Below are 14,844 nucleotides of genomic sequence, written 5' to 3'. Positions count from 1 at the left end.
AGAGTTTCAGTTCTCTATTCTTTATTGAAAATTATTCCCAAGACCAAAAACTGAAAAGACTGCCATAATGTTAAATTACGCAATTATCCTGGGCTATAGGAGACCACTGAACTAACACACACATATTAAATCTCTTTTTTAATGTAAAATTAATAAATTAAATTAAAGGTGAATCACAGTTTGTACAGCTCATTTTCAAAATTACAATATGGAAAGTAAATACACTGCTGTGTGGGAATACATAGCTTATCTGTCACTGATAGCTAATGAATTCTTTCCTATTAAAATTTAATTGAAAATCTTCAGTGATATTTAAGCTTTCACAGAAGTGTAAACTACTGTGACTACAATTCACAATGCATTTAAAACAATTATTCTTTATCATTAAAGTTAATAATATGCACATTAACCTCTTATGTAGTCTAAATCAATATTGTAGTTTAAAAGATATGACCTCTGGACAGCTTTCTCTAAATATTGATTTCATTGTCATTTGTATAAGGTATCAAACAAATTACATGCTGCACTAATATCATTAATGCTGCCCCCATAGAGCCAATGACTTTATGGGTTCTTACAATACAGGACATGACATTACAAAAATATTGAGGACATCACAAGATATAATTACCGAATGGATGAGGTTTGACTATGGCTGAGTAGAGTGGCTCTGAATATATGATAACTTCCAAATCCTTCACTCTCCGTGGACAGAAAAAATACTGCTCTTTAACATGCAGATTGGTTACTGAGGTTAAGTTTCAAATGGCAGAATTTTTTTCTGCCTCAGAGGATCTAATTTACCTTTTTGTGATGCCATAGATATTTCAGAAGAGAATCTAAAGTCAGATAAAAAGGTTGTAATTCTGCAATATAACAGTTTTCCCAAAATAAACTTGTTTAGGAATTTCTATTACAAGTTCCTAGTGAGTCAGATGAGCTGGAAAATACATGCATTAAAGTAAAGGGGCTGAACTTTTCAAAGGTCATTGAATTAAATAAAATCTGATTTAGGGATGGACATGTATCACGTTTCCCCTCATAACCAGCAGTTATAGTAGTATTTTTGTAAAAAAAATTGCAAATTAAAATAGCAGCCATGTAATTTGCTCTCTTTTACTTTTTTCAAGTTCTAAATTGCTCTGAATCACAATTGTTAGCATCACCCAGTTACATCGAACTCTATTTTGATGTTACTTTTTAATTTTTAAAGTTTTACTTTACTTTTTGTTTTCTATAAAACTTTTTAGAAAAGAGATGTGGTCACGGTCACGACACTGTGAACTGTGGGTGCAATTTGTACTAAAAATGTTCCCTCCGTATCTCTTGTAGGTAAAAGTGACCCGTTTTGTGTGGTTGAACTGAACAATGATAGGCTGCTAACACACACTGTCTACAAAAATCTCAATCCTGAGTGGAACAAAGTCTTCACATTGTAAGTAGTCATTCTTTGATCTCATTTCGAAACTGCTGCTAAATGATATTTATTTTTGAAATTTTTGTGCGTTTATTCTTAACTGATTAACAACTCAATGAATCTGGCCTGCCTTTGCCAGCAACAGTGAATTGCATAATTGCATTACCTTCCTGATAGTGAAACCTGGGGAAAGGGTATGCCATTTTTCTTTGTTTTCACAGATATTTTTTTGAAACTATGCATTTTATATATGATTTGATGAAGGATTTTGCTCCCATTAACTGAATTGCCGTACTGCTTCTTCCTTTTATACTTTCTATTGAAATTCTCCCCAATTGCACTGACACCAAGGAGGACAAAGCTCTATTTGTTCCATTGCTCAAATCAGCAAACAATCCAGTCTCGGATTCGGCAGATGTTTTAGTTTTGGTTTGTTGCGTTTTAGCACAATAAGAATATTAAGTACTGTCCTATGTACCAGAAAACACTTTGAGTTAATTTTCTTTTTGTTTTAAAAAGTTTGTAAATCTTTTCGATCATGCACTGTAAAAGCTGCCGATGCTACACTATAGTATCTCCTAAGTCCGTGGTTTTTTTTTCTTTTTTTTTAAGCTGGGCTTTAGAAATGAACTCTGAACAAAGGAAAACTCTCCAAACAGAAGTACTTCTTAAGTTTTCTAACATAGTTTTATTTTATTTTCGTATATGAGAAACTGTTTTGTTTTCGTATATGAGAAACTGCTAAATTCCTCATTAATTTCTTATAATGTCCTTGCTTAAGAGCCAGTAACTAATCAGATTTAATTATCTGACCAATTTATCTTTAAGGAATTCCACATTTTTATAAGAGATGAAAGCCTGGTCAGGAGACTTGCACTCCTAAGAAGGTTGTGGAGAGTGTTTTTCTCTGGAATGCATAATTGAATGAATAGGTTTGATAATTATCAAAGCCATTAATTGATTGTGCTCTGATAAAGCCTTTTCTCACATGTGGTTGCAGTCTTTCAGTAATGAATATATTCATTTTTTGTTTTCTCTTAATTCATGTTTTCTTGGTAAACAGTTTGATCAAAGAATAAATGCTGTCAACAATTGGGGCTTATTTTTCTAGAAACAAAATATGAAGAGCTTGCATACTTGTTTATTAACATATGTTGTCTTTGGAACATAATGGAACACTACTTAATTTCTAAATCCTAGGGTGGTACAATAGCTATCAATGTTACATTTTCTTCATTCTATACTCTGTGTTGGTTAATTTTTACTATAAACCAAACAGAAATAAGTCAGAGTTTTGGTGAGAGCTATAAAGATAAAGGAGATATTCTATTATGATAAAAAAGAAAAATTATATAAACTATACTGTGACACTTGCTGAAATCAAACCTGGTAGTGCTTCATGTGGGAGTAACAAGAAGATGGGAATTATTGTAATAGTAAGAATAGGACAAGTCTAAAAAAAAAATAAGTGCCACTTATTGATTTTTTTTACAATAACTTATTCTTTGCCCATCCAGATGGAAATTATATTTTATTGAAAAATTATAACTTAAAGTTACAGTTGTATTCAAAGTTCCAGATAATAGAACCATCATGTCTACTAAGGTGCATTGTGGGAAATTCTGTCAGATACCAAGCTACCTTGTGTATGTGTATGCAAATGGTATACATAAAACATATATATACCAAATCAGCTGGAGCTATCTAAATTTTCGAAAGCATTTGTGTTCTCGTTCCCCACTGATGAAGTCTTTTTTTCTTTACATATATTTATTATACAGCAACATTAAAGATATCCATTCAGTTCTTGAAGTGACAGTTTATGATGAAGATCGGGATCGAAGTGCTGACTTTCTGGGCAAAGTTGCTATACCATTGCTGTCCGTAAGTTTCATTCACCTGACACACTGCTCTGTGTTGCTTTTGCTCAAGGAAAAAAAAAAAACCCTCAGCTCTATATCTGTCATTTCTCAACCAAGGTCTGTAATAAGAACACTAAAAATTTTAACATACTCAATGCACGGCCATGTTGAATCCCATGATAGTTAATTTTTCCTGACAGACTTGATCCTGGTAATGAACAGGTACTTGTCAGAATTGCCACAGTTGTTTTGGGTTCTCTGTCAGTTTCAGCAGCTGGGGGTCAAAGGTCACTGAGGGAGTGTATTCAGTGGAGACCGCGAGACAGACGGCTGTCATGTCCTTTTCCCGCAGATTCAAAATGGTGAACAGAAAGCCTACGTCTTGAAAAACAAGCAGCTGACAGGGCCAACAAAGGGGGTCATCTATCTTGAAATAGATGTGATTTTTAATGCTGTAAGTCTTAACTTTGGCTTTTTTGTACTGCTAAAGAGTTCAGTTTCATGAAAGCTTTTGTTCCTGATTTGTAGAGAATTTCTGTCATTCCTCATTTTCTCTAAACCTTGATGTATCCTGGAGAATACGCTTCTGCCACTGCCTGGCACACCCACACTTTCTGTTATAGCTGGCGGCTGCCGCTGTGGCTGTGCTCTGGTCGCTGCCTGCCGGCGTCAGAAATGGAAGCGCGTGCATGTGCAACTGTATACATTTATATTTTATGAGCACAGCAGCCAGGACTTTGAAACTTTCGAAATTATTGCAAATTGAACTGCGTGAAAAACTTGTAAACATTTGTACTATATTACTCCATAACAGACACATATGTTGATGTATAGGTGAAAGCCAGCTTACGAACATTAATACCCAAAGAACAGAAGTACATTGAAGAGGAAAACAGACTCTCTAAACAGGTAAAAAGCAAGGAAAGATTAATCCCTCTGGGAAGACTTGATTATATCTGTAAAACATCTATGTAAATTCAAATAAACTTTGGAGGTAAGGAGGGGGGAAGACTATGGAATTTTTGATCATCTACTGATGTGAAATGGCTCTTTCTTTTCTTCTTTCTTTTTCTCTTTTCCCTTCCTTTCCTTAAAAGATCAAACAAGGACAATACCAAACTAGTAAGTTGGATGGGGGTGGTCAGAAAGGAAAGGGGATACTGTAGGCTCTGCATAGAATGGATATGTGTTCATGCGTTAGCAGAAGAATGATCATTTTGAACATAAAATACAATTTGATTGCCATGGAATGTGTAAATGAGAACACCAAAAGCTGAGGTTCAAATATATGTCCAGACCACCCACAGGTATGATGCAGGTGTCTGTAAAGTGAGCCCAGTATAAAGTTCTTCCCTCTAATCCACGAGAGAGGGGGCTCTATCTTTTAAGGGAAGCCTTCCTCTTAATTAGATTTTAACTATGATCTTTTAGAAGTGAACTATTATTGGCATTTTTAGCTAAGAAAATAGAAAATCAGGAACCCTGATTTTTATATCATGAAGAAATTTTAACTTATGCTTGATATCTCGTAATTAGACTTGTAGTTTTAAATTCAATTTGATAACAAGTTAAGAAAAGAGTATTAAGCTACTCCTTTTAAAAATTGTTTACTTCCAAATAACACAGCTAAAATCAAATGTATTTGAGGTTATAAAGTTTACAGAACTCATTTGTGCGTGTTAAAATCTTTAATAATTTCCTGTGCTATTACAAGACCAAAAATATTTTGGTTTTAATCCAATCACTTCACCATAAACAGTGCAATCTTTAGTTGTTTAAAGGCAATGCATGAGTTACAAATGTAATACCTATCTGAACAGAAATACAGATTACATATTTCCACAGTTATAGTTAAAAGTTATAAAAGTAGCACTTAAAGTAAGGTGATCAGGGGCCAAGAAGGAAACAAATAGAGACACTTTTTACTTTCCCTGAAAGAAATTTTAACTTGTTTAGACTGGTATGCATGTATGTGCATCTATATGTACACATATATACGTTATTTTTTCTATATGACCCCGGTTAACTTTACATAGCTCCTTTAAAATACCAGATGGGCCTTGAAGTGTACTTGGAAGTAGCAAAATATTAACCTGCAGACATATTACTCTAATTATTAACATAGCTGTATGTAATTTTTTGAACCTATATCTAGAGCACGGGCTGTTTTTCTTACAGCTGCAGTCATGCCTTAATTTAAAATTTTTAATTTAAATTATTTCAATTCTCATATACTTTTTTTTCTTGTTCAATATCTGTAGCTTTTCTATCTCTTTTTTTTTATTGAGGTGTAGTTGATGTACAGTATTATATGTTACAAGTGCACAGTATAGTGATTCCCAATTTTTAAAGGTTTGTTCCATTTGTCGTTCTTATAAAATATTGACTATATTCCTTGTGTAGTACGATATATCTTTGTAGCTTATTTTGTATATAATAGTTTGTCATATACCTTTTTAAGTAACAGATTTTGTAAAGTACTTGTCATACATTTTTCCCTAAATCCAAAATTATGAAAAAGTAATGAGAAAATGTGGGTGAAATTTATTGTGGGAAGGAGGGAGATAGAGAGACGAAGAGGGAAAAGAGAGAGAGAGAATGAGACTATGATAGTAAGAAAGGGAGAATCCTACTGAAATGGTGAAAAAAGTGTTACTTTTCTATAATAAAGCAGTACTTGACAGGTTTTTCCCTAAGGCCCTAAATAAAACCATCCCCAGTTATCCATTTCACTTTGAAATATCTTGAAATTAAAGCATTTAAAGCATTTTAAAAGCACAGGACTTCAGAATTCTTAAATATATTTAAGGTTCCCAGTATTCTAAGTGGCAAAAAAATGTTTTTGAACTGTTGGAGATTGTTTTTTTCTTTTGAATAGAGGTAGCCCAATTTGCATGATAGTATTATTTATGCAAATATATTTAACTAAGAAATTGCACTTATAACTTAGTTCTTTTCACCTTCTTAGAGATACTTCTTTTCTTCTAACTTGTGAGCCAAATTGCTTGGTATATTCTTACAACTTTATTAACTTTCTGAATCCATTTTAAATCACACTAAACTTGAAGAATTTTGTAGCATATCTGATGGGTTTTAGTCTTGCAAATTCTAATAATACTTTCATTTTCCTGTAGCTGCTACTAAGAAACTTTATCAGAATGAAGCGTTGTGTCATGGTGCTCGTAAATGCTGCATACTACATTAATAGTTGCTTTGACTGGGATTCACCCGCAAGGAGCCTCGCTGCTTTTGTGGTATGATCATACTGTATTACTTACATTATTATTCATTAAATTCAGTAATCATAGCTGCATGTTTCTGTGGCAATAGTTACAGTTATGTTGATGTGGCCATTTTAAACTTCTATTTTGAGACTTGACTGGGCAGATTTGCCGTGGGCAGGAACCTGATGGATTGTTCAGGGTCTGAGTCCAAGAATACATCCCCGCCTCAGATTTCCGGAATATAAGACATCTCAGCCAATGTATAATTTTCTCTGTGACAGTTAAAATGTAAAACTTTACATATTGCATAATTCCAAATCCCAATAGCAGAGCCAAGAAAAGTCCTTAGCATTAAAAAATAATAATAATCTTGACCATCTTCATTTTAATTTTATTTGTCCTGTAGATATTCTTTCAAAATATGAAAATCTTGGGCAGTAGAATGCTAGTTGGTAATACTTTAATATGTGAATCAGTTGGAAGTGGATGTGACCTATTTAAGGCACATTTTATTATTTCTGAGATTTCCAGCTTTTAAAAACGCATGAGTGAGAGTTTGATAGATCCAAATAGTCCTCTGACAATGTTCATCTTGTAGCCTTTTACTTTGGTTATTTAAAAACTGCTGATGAGACCAACTTGCAAAGCTAGAAAATCTGAAAGAATACTTTCCTCTGAGCTTCAGCTGGGATTTTCTGCTCTCACATTATTTTTGCTTATTCAGGGTTTCGGTTTGAAGTTTAAGTGGAGTCGTTCTTTTGAAATCTTTTATTTTATTGTCATATTTGTTAGAATATGAGTACCTTATGCTTCCTTATAGTTACCGGTTTCTCAGAATATGACTTTATTATAAGGGGCTTACAAGAAGAGTTTTAATTATAGTAACAAATCAACATTTTAGTATTACCATTCAAATGAGTGTATGCACATCTGTTTAGTACTTTGAGCTCTGTCCTCCTCTCAGGCCTTGTATGGGACTTTCATTAATGTCTGAGCACATGGAACAAAGAGTGTATATGTCCCTTTGTGTTGTAAGTTACCAGAAAGTTAAGCAGCCTGCTTCCCATAGACATGTCGTTGTCTCCTTAAAGAAAGTGACTGTCATCATCATTAAGTTTTAGAAAAGAAAATCTGCCTCTTTCAATATTCTTGTATTTAGCTCTTTCACATAATAAATACATTGGAGTACTGTTAAACAAACTTTATTATTATTTTTCAGCATCATAGAGGCACTTTGATGTTAATGAGGAAAAAATGATATTGAGTTTCTGTGTGTATTTTATGCCATTATTTCCAGGTTCCAGGGGCCTTTTAGGAGACACAATAATATTCTACTGAAAATGTCATGCTGCCATCTTTGATTCACTCCTCCCAAAGTCATTCCTCACAGCTATATGTGAAATTTGAAAACAGAGAAACCTATATAATTATATCATTTGTTCAGGAACCTTCATTTTGAGCAATTTAGCATTACAATGTGTGTAAGTCTTCATAAACTTCATCTGGCTTCTAGAGGTCACTCATGTAAAATGAATTCAAGATGGCAGACTTTTTTTCACAATTTCTTTCTGATTGAAAAATAAACCAGGCAGTGAAACTCTGAGAAACTTAGCTACATGTACATGATGGTACTTGAGTAATTTCACTGGAAGGGAGTCAAAATTCACTGGGGAAGAAATGTACTATTCTCTCTCTTAGCTGGTGGTCAGTTTCTAACAGACTGGGTCCTACAAAACACAAGCTGAATGAAAGATGCTTTCAAAATAAGGGGGGTGGGGGAGGCCACAATAAAGGTAGGAAAAGGGACTCCTGACACTGATGGTGAAAAAAGAGACCAAAAACTACAATGTGAATGCACATTAACAGTACTTTTGAGAAGAAACAAAAATATTAATGGTTTTATTGAAAAAAATAAAAGAAGCACTGAATTACATTCCATTGAATGTTATTAAAACAATGAAAACAAAAGCCAGCTTCATTTATCTGGACCTGAACTAGGAGTTCCAGGAGAATGGGGACCCTGCCTTTTTCACCTGGGACTCTAGCATCACCTGCAGTGTATCTAGCGTTAGTAGGCTCCCAATATAAATGACCAGCTAAATCGATAGACCAACCAATGATCCAGTCAGTCAGTCTGAAATTTTTTTCTTATGTGGAGAAACTTTCTTCAGTGATACCATATAAATAAGGGTTTGCTCTAATAAAGCTAGCTATTAAATGATGATAGACATAGCTTAATGCTTTGTAGCCATTTTTCCTGTACCTTCCATTTGAATTTTAAACTATTTCATAATCTTCTCTCAGTCATCTATTTTAGTCTCAGATTAAATTCTGATATAAAAAGATCCTTATATAGTAATAATAACAACTAACATTTATTACATATCGATGTGCCAAAGAACTGTTTTTCAGGCACTAAAGCAGGAAAGTGCTTTTCATGCATTAATAAATTTAATATTCCCAACAACCTTATTATGAGGTAGATACTATTATTTTCCTGATATACAGAGGGAGAAGCTGAGGCCCAGACAAGTTAAGTACCTTGCCCCAAGCCACATGGATATTATTTCCTTTTCAAAAGAGCTTTTAAAATATGTACCTTGTAATCTTAATATCGTAACGATTTGGGAAAAAAGAACTGTTGTAGGATTTTTATTCATCTTATAGATATTCAATGATGTATTTAAAAATGAAATGTTTCAAAGATCTTATTGCATAACCAGAGCCTTTTTTAGGCCAGTTTTTTGAAAAGAACTGCTTTCCATTAGGAGAAGCTATGAGCAGCACCCCATTGTTACAAACATATTGTTCCCATCATTCCCTGTTGATGGATCACGGGTCTATTATTATAATATTGGTTCCACTTGGCCCACTTTTTCATAAATGCAGCTGCCTCACATGGAGCACATGCATTTGTACCATTATGCCACTTGGTTTTAGGCCCAGATCAGTAAACTTTATGTTTAAGTGCCTTTTTTCTATTCCATTTTATTTTTCTTTTCTAATTTACTATCCAAAAATAAATGTAGAATAATGAAATTAAAATGGAAAAATAATAATTTTGTCCCTATGTCAGTTAAAATGGGGAGTATGTGAAATGCAGGGGGAGAGCTGCCCTGGCTTCTTCATGTGCTACCTGTGTGCTCTGTGGAAGGTTCAAAGCTGGCTTACAGTATTAGAAAAGGAAATCGGCCTGGAAGGTGATGGATGAAATATAAGCAAACACATTCCCGGGAATGAATGTCCTTATTGTTGTGTGCTATGAATTAGGTTTCTAAATTTTACTATGAATATTGTATGCTTAAGAGCAAACACAGACGTATGTGATGTGGAATGCACAACCGCTTGTCTTTGGGATTCATCTATTGTAGACGTGGAAGTGTCTCATAAATTGGGCCTAATTTTCATCAGGCTCTTGACTAGACATTTGTGTTCTTGTGGATGTCAGTGGGTGCAACATGGGAAAAAAAAAGTGTACATTCTCTCTTTCTTTTCAGTACTGTCATTTCTCACTGTAATGAGCACAAAAATAATTGGACAACCGGGCTATCAGTAAAAAGGACACACTTCAGTGTGCGTCAAAGAATTATTTTACAGGACAAACTTTAATCCTTAAATGGGATTGTAGATAATTTGTGGTACCATCTGTCCATTTGGAATTGTTTTAGCCTTTTCTGTCGTTATACAGTAAGTGCCGCTGTGTTTAACATTAACATTTGATATTTTACACATTTAATTTCTGTTCTGCTGTGTGGTCCTTAGGGAATGGAACGCTAGTGCTACATGAGAGAGACAAAGTATTGATCAGTTAACATTTCAGCTACATTTATGTATGTCACAAAATTAATGAAAATGCCAGACAAAAATGTCAGAGTGCACAAAAAGGTAGAATTTAAATTTGGTAGTTTAATGAAAAGTTTAAGATGTGCATTATCAAAAATGTCCTCTTGCCTTTAAAGTACAGTTCCTAGCAGAATAACTAAAGGGAGACACATATTTTACTTAGAGGAACAATGAACATGAATTACGAAGGGATGTCAACTCCTGAAAGTACCTTGTGTTCCAAAACAGCATGTTTGAATGCTTAACTGTTACTCATAAAATACATGTGTTTCTGTTCCTATCTGGAGAGCTACTGGCTTCAGCCCTCCGGGCTGACCAGCCGATGAGGCAGGCTTCCTACCGAGATTCTCCCCCTAGGTTTTCCTTGGTATCCAGGCATTCCTTTTGTGTCAAAACTGAGAATTCCCTCTACAGCAATTCATTGAGGCCACTCTGGTTCATTACTCGTTCCTTTCTAGGTCGTTTTCAAATGCCTGGTTTTCCTTTGCTCCTAGATAATTTGAGCTCCACCTTCATTCAATCCCCATTTTAGTAAAGGATCACACTCTGGACAACAGCGACTCTCAGAAAAGCTGGGCCATTATGCAGGCAAAGAGAAAAAACAGTGATGATGTATGCAAAGAATGACATGAGACAGCTCTGTGTAGCCAAATGATTTAAAAAAAAAAAATGGAGGAAGCACAAGCAAAGGAGGAACTGAACTTGCACAGGCGATGGGAATATAGTACAATGATCTGAAGACAATAGGCTCCCAAGGAAACCTTATCAAGTACTTCCTGTGTAGAAAGCCTGCTGCTATTAAACAACATATGGATTTTTCTAAAAGTTATTACAAACAATAAGGACATTTTAAGTGACCTTCATGTTCAAGGACTAAAAAGGGAGCATCGCTTAAGAAGAAATGTTAATGTGAAAACAGACATGTCTATATCACCTGTAGTTTAGATTCAAGTCTTACTAGCCTTCATATCACTGAACAAAAGAGGGTGATTGTACCGGACATATGGAAGGTAATTTTAAATTTCAACAGAAATTTCTATTTTAAAGAGTGTGAGACATTAGTAATACCACACCAACAAGATTATGATTCAGGTTTCTAGCAATTTTCAAATGATTTTTACAGAAGCTTTTGTTGTTGTTGCTACCATATTTTTTTAGTGCCAGCAGAAAAAATTGGAAATGTTCTAGATGTAATTTTTGTTACTTTCCCCACAACAGCAAAATAGAAGGACCCCTGAAAACCAAAGAAACAAGTACTAAAGCAGAATGATCTATAACTGATGGTCCTATCCTTGTATTCTTGAATTTTCCTGGAATTATGTAAATCTAAACTTCCAAGACATTTTGCCCACCCTTCTTTATAGATGCTTTCCTCTGACATAAGGACTTACTAAATTTATAAACAATACTTCCAATTTAATTTACACAAATTTTAAAGGTACGTTAAACATTTCCTTCACAAATGTGTAAGTGAGAAAAAAAGAAAGTCTATACAGAGTTTCATTGATTTAGAATATTGTATACCTCCTAGTTGCCTAAAATTCCTTTTACAAAGTCAAAGAGTATTGACACTTAGAAGATTCTAGTACTATATTTTTCTTTTCAGTAAATAGATTGTGTGCCCAATTCATATGAACCTGCTGGCACTTTAAGTTGATGTATACGCTTTTTCCAAATTTATCTGAATTCCATGGAAGGAAAATTTTTCTCAAGCAGTGGCCTATGAAAAAATTGTTTTTTTGTAAGTGGTACCTTCCGAAAAGTGTTGCATATAAATTCTTGCAACTGTGTAAAAGCCCCCCCAAAGACCACAGTTTAGAAGTGAGTTGGGTTTTAGGATTGATCACAATTAGCTAAAATCAGATATTAATGAAACAAAGTGTTTTGACTAGATTTCTCCAATCCTTGAGGAGTGATGCTCTAGTTCAGTTTGTAGGTCTATTTAAATGTATAATCTTTTTGTTTTATTTTTGTGGCTGTTACATATACCAATGCAGCACTTCCTCAAATCAGCGCTTAGCTTTCTTTAAATGGTGCCAATACCCTTTTTTGTTTATTTTAATAATGTCAGCAAAAGGGGCTCCTGCTCTTTGGAGGGAGATAATAACATAAGGCACAGAGTCTACCACTCTCTGAAAAGCTTACTCCTCTTAAATTTTATTTTATATTTTCAACAAGAAGAATTTAATTCTTATAACACATCACACACATTATCTATTATTTCTACTCTCCCTCCTTTGTTCTCTAAAGCAGGAAGTAGTAAGATGCTATAATCTGGAGATGTTTTCTTCTGTGGGTGATTTGAGGAAAATCGAGTTATTTCACTTTTTCTCAAGTACCGTACTGTTGTGCTATATTATAATCAAACGTAAACTGCAGATATCGTCAGCATAACAATGATGCCATATTGAATCTAGGAATTAGCCTTCTCATGAACCTTAATGACATGTGCAATGAAAGTTGGGGTGACACCAGTGCCTCATTGTGGTCTCCTTCTGGCTGTATGGCTGCTGTACCATTTCCTCAGGCAGCCTCCTTGTATTATGTATCAGGTAGTTACAGCCTCAAAACCTTTATGAGACCCTTAAAAAATATGTTGCATCCAGATTTTACAACTCAGTTGACTAAGGATCAAAAATTATAAAATAATGAAATCAGAGGTGTCTCACTATCTGTCCTCAGATTCCTAAACCAGTGTTCTTGTCCTCTGAAAAATTTTCCACCCCCTAGCTTCAATTTAAATTGTTAGGCACATGCATTCTAAGCAAAACAGCAAGCCATATTCCATTGCAAAATATTATTCTGTAAAGTGTTTTTCAAAGGAGAAAATTTAAATGAATGAGATAATTGTATAATTTATTTTAGTAAAATTCTGTAAAGTAAGAGTAATAACTCTTCTGAAAGATTGTAAATTACAACAGCAATGCAGTCATTAATATACTTTAGACAGTGACTTCACTCTCCACATGTTTTCATGCCCCTTTGTATTGGGTAAATATTAAGAAATAAGGAGTAGAATGCTTTCTATTGTCTGATTTTTCTATTTTGACCAATTATGAAGATATACCTTAGAATTGTGGTGTATTAGAGTTAATGTACCAAGTGAGAAACTAACCTGAAATGCTGTTAAGGAAGATTTTCATTGCCTTTTTTCTTGCCATCATTTTACCACGTTTTAACATTACAGTCAGAATCGACTATAGATGCAGTAGTCACTCCTGCCATAGTAGGTGTGTGAGTTATGACACTGTGTTGCGTCCTCTATTTTGCTGTGATGACAGAGATCCAATACTCAGCAAGTGGTAACATTAGAGATCAGTAACAGAGGGAAGATGAAAGAGTGACCATTTCTCGTGTTTGCACCAGTCATCAGCCACTGGCTCAAAGGGAAATAATGAAGAGAAAATCAGAGAAAAGCTAAGAAGCAAGGAAAGATAGAAATCACATCAAAGTGTAAACAGATATTTAGATAAAAATGAAAGGCAACCCTGATTTTAAGGGTGGGAAAAAAGATTTTAGAGACAAAGCTTGGCTTTTATTTTGTTTTAAATCAGTGTTTCTCTGTTTTTCTCATATTCACCTAAGGGGAAGCTTTTCATTTACTTTAATGAGACAAATGAAATACTAAGGAATAAGATTTTTCTCAGGGAATGTTGAGCTTTGAAGGGCCACAAATCATTGTGATACCTAAGATTCTTTTTGCTCTCCCCCAAGGACCAATTTTTACCCCCTTGGGTGCCATCTCAACCCTGTTGAGAATTCATGCTCTAGATCAAGTTTAATGTGAACTTAACTATGTTTACTTTCATGCTCTTGGTGGTAAAGTCTAGTTTAGATTTTTGGTAGTTTGCATACAATGCAAATTATTCCCATAGGTAATCAGTCTGGAGAAAGAATTAGTGATCTCTATACAAAATTACTGACTACATTGGAGTCCAGTGAAAGGACAGATGTTGTTTGGCTTCACAGAGATTGAAGAATTGAATCTTCCCCTTATGAAAACCTATATGAGAGTTTTCTTCTCTACACCTATTCCAAGGGTACATTGTTGTGCTTCACTGAAATGGAGAAGTGGGGTGAACATTAATTCTGGCCTAAGTAATATAACCTCTATCATTATGAAGGTTGGATGGGTTTTGTCCATACATTGTACTATAGTTATGACTAATAGATAGTCTTTATATTCCTAAATGAATATCGTTATGTTAGAGATATAAAAGAATGCTTTATTAGGCTTGATTACCTATTCGATTTTCATTGGAAGGGAAGGAAAAAGGGTTGTGGAATAGGAAAGTCATTTAAAACAGGGAAGATACACGTTCTACTGGCTATTCTTTGTGGCTGGTTACTCAGTTCCCCAAAGGAATCAAAAAACTTTCACTGTTGTAATTTATCAATAATAAGTAAATATATGATGTTTTATATTCTAGTTAGCTGTATACAAATAATTCAGCTGCATTTTCCATAGTTAGCATCTTTACAGTTTCTGCCAAGAAGA

At 34.3% G+C, this 14,844-nt stretch overlaps 1 protein-coding gene across 25 annotated transcripts in view; it reads left to right on the top strand.

Annotated features, from left to right (window-relative positions):
• Nucleotides 1–14,844, top strand: part of MCTP1 (multiple C2 and transmembrane domain containing 1) — a 534,125-nt gene that overhangs the window by 366,264 nt on the left and 153,017 nt on the right. For 22 of the 25 annotated variants that reach the window (XR_012330780.1, XR_012330776.1, XR_012330779.1 and 19 more), the window contains 5 exons: nt 1,333–1,435; nt 3,199–3,301; nt 3,632–3,733; nt 4,114–4,188; nt 6,414–6,533. Coding sequence is in view for 20 of the 25 variants with exons in the window: in XM_073802311.1 (XP_073658412.1) it covers nt 1,333–1,435; nt 3,199–3,301; nt 3,632–3,733; nt 4,114–4,188; nt 6,414–6,533 (503 nt within the window). In the remaining 5 variants the exon portion in view is untranslated. Of the gene's footprint in view, nt 1–1,332; nt 1,436–3,198; nt 3,302–3,631; nt 3,734–4,113; nt 4,189–6,413; nt 6,540–10,840; nt 11,707–14,844 lie in introns of those variants that run through there. The other 3 variants (XM_073802306.1, XM_073802302.1, XM_073802317.1) reach the window with 3 other exon arrangements.

The sequence above is a fragment of the Tursiops truncatus genome, chromosome 3 (assembly GCF_011762595.2).
Source record: "Tursiops truncatus isolate mTurTru1 chromosome 3, mTurTru1.mat.Y, whole genome shotgun sequence".
In the NCBI taxonomy this organism is placed as follows: domain Eukaryota; kingdom Metazoa; phylum Chordata; class Mammalia; order Artiodactyla; family Delphinidae; genus Tursiops; species Tursiops truncatus.
Note: the sequence above shows the minus strand (reverse complement) of the source record. Positions and strands in the feature narration are given on the sequence as shown.